This window comes from Carcharodon carcharias, chromosome 4, assembly GCF_017639515.1.
Source record: "Carcharodon carcharias isolate sCarCar2 chromosome 4, sCarCar2.pri, whole genome shotgun sequence".
Taxonomy (NCBI): domain Eukaryota; kingdom Metazoa; phylum Chordata; class Chondrichthyes; order Lamniformes; family Lamnidae; genus Carcharodon; species Carcharodon carcharias.
In genome coordinates this window covers 168,340,765-168,350,614 of record NC_054470.1, presented here as the reverse complement: position 1 = coordinate 168,350,614, position 9,850 = coordinate 168,340,765, and the positions used below count along the sequence as shown (strand labels likewise).

The window sequence follows — 9,850 nt, the reverse complement described above, 5'->3', positions numbered from 1 at the left end:
GGTGCTCATCACCTCAGACTTGATTTCCAACTTGTGGGACCCAACCACCCTCACTCTTTCCCCACCCCCAATAGAGTGAACTCTTTTTTGCTGTTGTTGTTGTTTGAACAGGTCCCCTTCTGCAAGGCTGTTAGGGAGGCTGGAAGGTGGAAGCTGTGAGGGGTCTGGTGGGGCCCAGTGAATTTTGGGAGCCTGCCCCTTTTAAGAGGTGGCTTCCTTTCCGGATTGTGCTGAGATTGGGGCAGGAAACAGGCGGACCCGAAAGTGACGGGCACATCATTAGCGCTCGAAAGACACACACTGCCTGCAAGGGGGAATGGACGTTGAGGGAAAAGAAACCCTCAGACTTTCTCTCTTAGGCTCTTCCCTCCGCCGGCAGATACTTTGAGGGAAATATATATTTATATATATTTTTAAAACTTAAAAATAGCCAAGGTGCAGCCCTGTGGAGGTTTGAACACCCACAAGGAGAATATTTGAAAGGGAAGAGAGAAAAAAAAAATTCCCCCTCAGGAATGATTTGACAAGCAAAAAGGCGACAGGACAGGTTTTCATTCACTGGCGACGTCCACAAACTACAGAGAGAGAGAGAGAGAAAGATGATAAATTTGTGAATTTCACCGCAAAACGACCCAATGTGAAACAAGACGCTCAGGAAAATGTAGGATCTGCAACGGCAAATGAGAGCGGGTTGGCCGCCTTTCTAATTTTATCTCCTTGTTCATGTCATTTTGTTTTATTTTTTTGTTGCTGTTGCTGTCAATTGTAATTTTTATTTTATTTACCTCCCCCTCCCCCTCTTTCTCCCTCCAGGTGTCGCGGATTCGGTTCCCGAGTCTTTCAGAAAGTGCCTTCTACATGTTTGCGAGTGTTATGGACGTGAGCGCGTTTAAAAGGAGGAGAGGGTCGAGCTGGGAGATGCGATGGTCACTATGTGTCCTGATGGCAGCCGCGGTTACTACTTGCTCCTGGCCGGACTCTGCCTCTTCGCCGCCTCTTGCTTCCAGTCCGAGGACGGGTCTCCCTCCCTCCTGGCCTGGCTCTTCTGCCGGCTCCTCTTCTACTCGGCCCTGTGCCTGAGCAGCCTCCTGCTGGGCAGCCTCCTGGTCCTGGCCAAGCAGAGCCGCCTCAAGCCACTCCGCTTCCCAAGAGAGAGGGGCAGGTCACCCGGGGCTCCCCAGCTGCTCCGCCAGATCACGGTAAGATGTGCCACTGAGCTGCAAAAAAAAAATTAAATAAAAAAAGACCGCAGTCCGCCCCATGCGAACACGGTTACATTATAACAACACAGCTTACATTCCTATAGCGCCTTCCAACATAATGAACCATTCCCCAAGGAGCATTATAAATCAAGGTATGACATCCATCCAGCCACGCCAGGAGGTGTTAAGTCAGATGATTCAAAGGCTGGTTTGAATTGGGAGGGCTGAAGGCGCATCTTAAAGGAGGAAAGCAAGGCAGAGAGGTGTAGGGAGGGAATCCCAGAGGTTAGGACTGAGGCACCTGAAGGCACGCTCACCAATGGTGGAGCGATTAAAATTGGGAGTACACAAGACGCTAGAATTAGAGGCGTTCGGATGTCTTGGAGGGTGGTGCGGATGGGTGAGGTCTTGGAGGGCTTAAAGTCAGAATGTTGTTTGACCGGGAGCCAGTGTAGATCAGCAGTAAGCACGGGGCAATGGGGGTGCTGGACTTGCTGTGAGTTAAGACATGGCAGCAAAGTTCTGGATGACCTCACATCTCACAGAGAGTAGAATGTACGGGGGCCCCCAGGTACGGGTTGGCATAGTCGAATCTGAAGGTAATGAAGGCCAGAACGAAAGTTCCAGCAGGAGATGAGCTGAGACAGGTGATACGAAGGCGAAAATAGGTGGTCAAATGTGACATCGACACACGCACAAGTATAAAACAGATGGGGATTACTTGGATTGAAACCAGACCCTGACCGACAAAATAATTAGCAAAATAAAACAGAAGGGCGGTGATTTTTTTTCACACACTTATGATCTGGAATCCTTGAAAGGCAGCAGGTTCAACAGTAACTTTCTAAAGGGAATAGGATGTATAGTTGAAAAGGAACGTTTTTATGGCGCCCTAGGAAAAACGATAGGGATCTGGGATTAATTTACTAGCTCTACCAAAGAGTTAGCACAGGCATATGGGCAGAATGGTCTCCTCCAGGCTGGAATGTGGAGTTGAGGTTACAATCAGATTAGCCACATTCTTATTAAATGGCAGAGCAGGCTAGGGCCAAGTGGCCTACTCCTAATTAGTATGTTTGTATGCTTCTATGCTTATGATTCTATGATCGTTGCATAACAAATGATAATGATACAGTTGGAAACCTACTCTAACACAATATAAGCACTGCAGATGCAAGAAATCTGAAATAAAACAGAAAATGCTGGAAATACTCAGCAGATCGGGCAGCATCTGTGGAGAGAAACAGAATTAATGTTTCAGGTTGATGTCTGCTTATCAACACAAGATCTACTATGTTGTTGATAGTCTCCTTTGTGATCGATTCCAGCTTTAATTGTCATTTGTTTTTGGTTGATTAGATTAGTGTGGATAGGTTGGATAAGACTGGGTCCATGTACTCCTACATCAATGTGGTATGTTTCACACTGGCCTGAAAAGATCTGTCTTTGTGTGGTATGTGAATTAATTTCCCCCTTCTCCATCAGGCTCTTACATGGGTTCTGTTTTGGCATCAAAATAATTTTTGTTCCAAAACTGATTGGGATCTACATCTAATACAAGTCTCTGTTGTGTCTGTGTCTCTTCTCCCTTCTTCCTTCTCCTTCTTTTCCCTTTTTTGGGGCTCTCCAATTTGTTGTCTCCATTGATTGCCCCTGGTCAGTGGTTTCTCACCCAGCATGCCAGCACAGTGCCGGGGAGGCGGTGGCGTAGTGCTGTTGTCATTGGACTAATATTCCATGGGCCCAGTGTAATGCTCTGGGGATCCATTTTCAAATCCCACCATGGCAGATGGTGAAATTTGAATTCAATAAAAATCTGGAATTAAAAGTCTGATCACCATGAAACCATTGCCGATTGTCGTAAAAATGAAAACCCATCTGATTCACTTTTTAGGGAAGGAAATCTGCTGTCCCTACATGTGACTCCAGACTCTTGGTTGATTCTGAACAGGGGCAATTTGGGGTGGGCAATAAATGCTGGCCTAGCTAGCGAATGGAAAAACAAAACCCTTCTTTCTGCCAAACTACATCTTTTATTTCTCTTTCTATGTTCTAATAGCTGAGGGAACATGATGGTGGTGCATGTTAGTTTATTTGTGTCCAAATTCTTGGTGCTACTCTGCAGTATAAGCGACATTTCCATGAACTGGGTGGAACCCACTGAGATGACGTGAAATGAAAAAGCTCGACGTAAATGTGACAGAGCTAAGTAGTGTATTCATGTTTCTCTTTGTGGTGTGAAAGGTTGGTAGAAAAATCAGTTCATTTCAGGCAGCAAAATCGTCAAATGGGCTGTAATGAACAACATGAAATCTATGTAGGGGTTTTATGTGAAGTTACATGTTATCATTTACAAAGCCAGATCGTATGAATGCCTCTGAATTCTTAGTTGCTATCTTTTTGTAAACATCCAGTTCCAGGATGAGTATGTTCAAAACTCCCTGTTGGGTTGATTTCAGGCTACTAGTAACAGTTAGTCATGACTCCAGTATTTAAATTGAGCCATGAAGTCAACATGTGGACATTTTCTGTAAGTGCACAGGACATTTGTTGTTCCTTTAAAGGAACAACAGAGATGTCAATCTGCTCATGAGTTAATAGTTTAATTCCAGAGTTTTGGGTGCAAAAGCCTTTTAAACTTGCAAGCTGATGGAAAAGGGCATTTATCATCTCTCCTACATAGTGTTTCAGGCAGGTGACTGTTGGATGAACAGCACCATATTCCCTTTTGTTAGCAGCTTTTAAATGAGAAATATAACAAGGTGAAGAGTTAAGGAGAGGGAATTCTAGAGGTTGGGACAAAGTGTGGCTGAAAACTCTGCCATGAGTGAGGAATGGTGAGAGGAGATTGCGCAGGGGCTGTGAGTGAGAGGACTATAGAGCACCTGAGGTTATAGAGACAAGGTGGAGTGAGGCAGTGGAGGGATTTGTAAAGAAAGACAAGGAGTTTTACTTCCTGTTTCCTAATAAAATGAATTAAATGAAGAAGTGGTGAGGGCAAAGACAATGGTTAGCGGAACTTAGCGCGGGATGTTGTGTGGATGGAAGAGCTTTGGACAAATTTGAGCCTGTATTGGCAAGAATTTGGCAGGCTGCCAAGCAGGATGTTGGAGAATTCAAAGCTTGAGGTAAAAAAGATGTACAACATTTTCAGCAGCGGAAATAAGATAGATAATTTTGCAAAGATTAAGGAAAGCATGCTAATTTCGTGCTGGAGTTTCAAAGCTAGCTAAGGGTGGAATACCAATGTTGTATATTGTGTCTAGTCCAGCTTCATAGTGTGGCTTGGGAGGGGATTAGAACCAAAGCAAGGCTACAGCATTCCTTGTGGAAGACAAATAAGATGGCTTTTGTTTTCCAGCTGTTCAGTTGATGCCAGTGTAATCTGAATTTTAACAGGTTACACAGCCTGCTGACAATATCTATGTTTAATTCACTGCATATTGCTAATCTGTCACTCTGGAAGGTGGCCATGGCGCCCTTACCATGTGAAACAAAAACAGAATTACCTGGAAAAACTCAGCAGGTCTGGCAGCATCGGCGGAGAAGAAAAGAGTTGACGTTTCGACAGAACTGACATCGAGGCTGCACCGACACATGAGGAACACCTGACCTGCCTACCTAGTCCCATTTACCAGCACTTGGCCCATAACCTTGAATGTTATGACGTGCCAAGTGCTCATCCAGGTACTTTTTAAAGGACGTGAGGCAACCCGCCTCCACCACCCTCCCAGGTAGTGCATTCCAGACTGTCACCGCCCTCTGGGTAAAATGTTTGGTGGTTTTGCAAAATGAGCTCATGCCCTCAAAGAGCAGTGAAAGACAGTTCTAGATTTGTTTCAGTATGACCTATGAGAGCAAAGACTTTCTCCCCAAAAGTGTGGCCTAAATTCAAACTCAAGATCCAGGATTGAAAAGGTATGGGGCCTTTCTGTTTCCAATTCCTTTTATTTTTAAAAGGATAGCTATAACCTCCCAAGCTCAAGGGAGGACTTTGACTTCTAAACTTTAAACTCTTCAAACAGGGTGGTGCCTCTCTGATATACTGTAATGGCTGGAATAAAACATTATGGCTGATTGTGGAAAGCTGAAACTTCCCATCTTAACTCCCAATTTGACCTTCTCCTTACAGACTTGGTCTGGAAGCCTGAAGGAACAAAAAAAAAATCACCCCATTATTACATAAATGATCTGGAAAAAAACATACATAGGACTGAAAATTTTGCTGGGTCTTGCCGGTTCTCTTTCCAGTCTGGCAGTGAAGAGCTCTTAGATGAGCCAGTCACAAGCGGGTTCAGAGCCTGATGTAGTGGGGGTGTCACTAGGCTTAGCTAGTTCCTTCTGGAGGAGAAGATCTGAGTTGAGGCACAACCAGATCAGCCATGATCTTATTGAATGGTGGAGCTGGCTTGAAGGGCTGAATGGCCTACTCCTGCACCTAAATCTTATGTTCCTATTCCTCTTTGAAGTTAATGGAAAAATTTAACCTTTCTCATTGGGATATGTCAAGGTATTTCTAAATCAGACACTCCTTTCTACTTTAGTATGACCCCTGTCGACAGCTAATAGTTAACAACCCTAATCATACCTTTGCCTTGGACATTGTACTCGTACACAAAGCTAGAACCAGCGGAAAGGAATGTGGGTGTCTAGTCTAGGTCACCTATCATGGTGAACCTGGAGCAATCATCAGTACATTACAGTAAAATATGTGGGGTTCAATTCAAAACACAAATGTAATCAATTCTCCCCCTCTCTCTGTCAGATTAATTCTGGAGGGAATATGATCTTGGTGTATTCTTACAAGCACCTAGTTCAGTATTCAAATCCAATTATTCTGAAAAGTGACCTAGGAAACTACAAAGGCCTGTATCAGTGTAGACCCACTTCCACTTTAGACCCACTTTCCTATCTCTCAGGGGTATGGTGGAACTCTTCTGCGATTTGCAGACTAGTGTTTGCAAGTGGCAAAAAGTTATGTTCCCGCCTCATAGTAAAACCATGTCCTTCCCACCATAGTAGAATCAATGGAACAAAATTCTAGTTAGACAATGTAATATGCAGCTTCCACCTAGAAATGGGAAACTACCAAGGAATCTGAACCCCTCTGGAGGCGTGAATAATAAGTCCCCTCAAATTCAACAATGCAGCTTGTAGAAGGAGGGATGCATTTGTCAGTGTGAGCACATGGCCATTCATTTCCAGTTTTACGGAAACTTTGGATTTGACCCATTCCAAATACACCTGCAGCAAAACAAAGCTCCTTTGTGCCTGTGTCCACCTTTGCTGCCTTGACCTGAAGAATGTTAAAATGCTGAATGATCATGTTCTATTTACAACTGGATGCGACAGGACTGCAGAGCTTAGATCTGATCTGTTGGTTGTGGGATCGCTTAGCTCTGTCTATCACTTGCTGCTTATGCTGTTTGGCACGCAAGTAGTTCTGTGTTATAGCTTCAGCAGGTTGACACCTCATTTTTAAGTATGCCTGGTGCTGCTCCTGGCATGCCCTCCTGCACTCTTCACTGAACCAGGTTTGATCCCCTGGCTTGATGGTAATGGTAGAGTGGGGAATATGCCAGGCCATGAGGTTACAGATTGTGTTCGAGTACAATTCTGCTGCTGCTGATGGCCCACAGTGCCTCATGGATGCCCAGTCTTGAGTTGCTAGATCTGTTTGAAATTTATCCCATTTAGCATGGTGGTAGTGCCACAAAACACGATGGAGGGTATCCTCAATGTGAAGGTGGGACTTAGTCTCCTCAACAACTGTGCAGTGGTCACTCCTCCTGATACTGTCATGGACAGATGCATCTGCAGCAGGCAGGTTGGTGAGGATGAGGTTTTTCCCTCTTTTTGGTTCCCTGGCCACCTGCCACAGACCCAGTCTAGCAGCTATGTCCTTCAGAGCTCAGTCAGTAATGTTGCTATTGAGCCACTCTTGGTGATGGCCATTGAAGCCCCACACCCAGAGTACATTCTGCACCCTCAGTGCTTCCTCAAGGAGCGTTCAACGTGGAGGAGCACTGATTCATCAGCTGAGGGTGGGCGGTACATGGTAATCAGCAGGATGTTTCCTTCTCCATGTTTGACCTGATGCCATGAGACTTCATAAGGTCCTGAGCTGATGTTGAGGACTCCCAAGGCAACTCCCTTCTGACTGTATACCACTGGGTCGCCACCTCTGCTGGGTCTGTCTTGCCAAATTTGGGGGGGTAGGGGGGGGGTGGGGGTGGGGGGGGACTCTCCATTCACAGAATCACAGAATCTCACTGTGCAGAAGAGGCCCTTCGGCCCATCGAGTCTGCACGGACACGTGAGAAACATCTGACCTACCTACCTAATCCCATTTACCAGCATTTGGCCCATAACCTTGAATGTTATGACGTGCCAAGTGCCCATCCAGGTACTTCTTAAAGGATGTGAGGCAACCGGCCTCCTCCCCTCCCAGGCAACGCATTCCAGACCGTTACCACCCTCTGGGTAAAAAAAGTTTTTCCTCACATCCCCCCCACTAAACCTCCTGTCCCTCACCTTGAACTTATGTCCCCTCGTGACTGACTCTTCAACTAAGGGGAACAGCTGCTCCCTATCCATGCTCCTCATAATCTTGTACACCTCGATCAGGTTGCCCCTCAGTCTTCTCTGTTCCAACGAAAACAACCCAAGTCTATCAACCTCTCTTCATAACTTAAATGTTTCATCCCAGGCAACATCCTGGTGAATCTCCTCTGCACCCCCTCCAGTGCAATCACATCCTCCCTATAATGTGGCAGCCAGAACTTCATACAGTACTCCAATTGTGGTCTCACCAAGGTTCTATACAACTCCAACATGAGCTCCCTACTTTTGTAATCTATGCCTCGATTGATAAAGTCAAGTGTCCCATATGCCTTTTTCACCACCTCACTAACACACCCTACTAACCTGCCCCTCCACCTTCAGAGATCTATGGATACACACACCGAGGTCCCTTTGTTCCTCAGAACTTTCTAGTGCCATGCCGCTTGTTGAATATTTCCTTGTCAACTTACTCCTTCCAAAATGTATCACCTCTCACTTTTCAGGGTTAAATTCCATCTTCCACTTTTCTGCCCATTTGACCATCCTGTCTATGTCTTCCTGTAGCCCAAGACACTCAACCTCACTGTTAACCACCTGGCCAATCTTTGTGTCATCCGCAAACTTACTAATCCAACCCCTCACATAGTCATCTATGTCATTTATAAATGATGAATAATAGGGGACCCAGCACAGATCCTTGTGGTAAATAACTGGACACTGGCTTCCAGTCACTAAAGCATCCTTCTGTCATCGCCCTCTGTCTTCTACAGCTAAGCCAATTTTGAATCCACCTGATCAAATTATCCTGTATCCCATGTGCATTTGCCTTCTTTATTAGTCTCCCATGTGGGACCTTGGCAAAGGCTTTGCTGAAATCCATATAAACTACATCAATTGCACTACACTCATCTACACAACTGGTCACCTCCTCAAAAAATTCAATCAAATTTGTTAGGCATGACCTCCCTCTGACAAAGCTATGCTGACTACCCTGATCAAACCTTGCCTCTCCAAGTGGAGATAGATTCTCTCCCTCAGAAATTTCTCCAATAGTTTCCCTACTACTGACATGAGACTCACTGGCCTGTAGCTCCCTGGCTTATCTCTACAACCCTTATTAAATGGTGGAACCACATTAGCTGTTCTCCAGTCCTCTGGCATCTCCCCCATGGCCAGAGAGGAATTAAAAATTTGGGTCAGAGCCCTTGCGATCTCCTCCCTTGCCTCCCTCAGCAGTCTGGGACACAAATCATCCGGACCTGGAGATTTGTCCATTTTTAAGCCTGCCAACACCTCCAATACCTTATTGCTCCCTACATCAATTTGCTTAACCTTGCAGTCTCTCTCCCCGAGTTCGATACCAGCATCCTTATTCTCTTGGGTGAAGACGGATGTGAAGTATTCATTCAACACTCTAGCGATGTCTTCTGGCTCCACCCATAGATTGCCCCCTTGGTCCCTTACGGGCCCTATTCTTTCCCTAGTTATCCTCTTCCCATTATATATTTATAGAATATCTTGGGATTTTCCCTACTTTTACCAGCCAGAGCTTTCTCACATCCCCTCTTTGCTCTCCTAATTGCTTTCTTAAGCTCCACCCTGCACTGTCTGTACTCCACTAATGCCTCTGCTGTTTTGCTTCCCTTGTACCTGCTAAAAGCCTCTCTTTTCCTTCTCATCGTATCCTGAATATCTCTGGTCATCCATGGTCCTCTGGGGTTGTTACTCCTTCCTATCACCCTAGAGGGAACGTATTGAGTCTGCACCCTCCCCATTTCCTTTTTGAATGCCCCCCCCCACTGCTCTTCTGTAGATTTCCCCACAGCTGTTCCCAGTCTACCTTGTTCAGATCCTGCCTTATTTTACTAAAATCCCCAATCCAAAACATTTTTTGCAACTTGTCTTTTTCTTTGTCCATAACAAGCTTGATTGGACTCATTCCTAGCACAAAGGATGATGGGTGTGATGTGCTGCAGGGCATCGCTGCAGGAGTTCCTCAGGGTAGTGTCCTCGGCCCAACCAGTTTCAACTGCTTCATCAATGACCTTCCTTCCATCATAAGGTCAGAAGTGGGGATGTTCGCT

General features: G+C 45.5%; 1 protein-coding gene across 2 annotated transcripts in view; it reads left to right on the top strand.

The window, feature by feature from the left end:
• The first annotated feature begins 259 nt into the window (after positions 1–259).
• Positions 260–9,850, top strand: part of snx25 (sorting nexin 25) — a 251,246-nt gene continuing 241,655 nt past the window's right edge. Inside the window, exons 1-2 of one of the 2 annotated variants that reach the window (XM_041186048.1) lie at positions 260–661; positions 814–1,199. In XM_041186048.1, the coding sequence (XP_041041982.1) occupies positions 924–1,199 (276 nt within the window). In that variant the 5' untranslated portion in view covers positions 260–661; positions 814–923. Of the gene's footprint in view, positions 691–813; positions 1,200–9,850 lie in introns of both variants that reach the window. The other variant, XM_041186047.1, reaches the window with a different exon arrangement.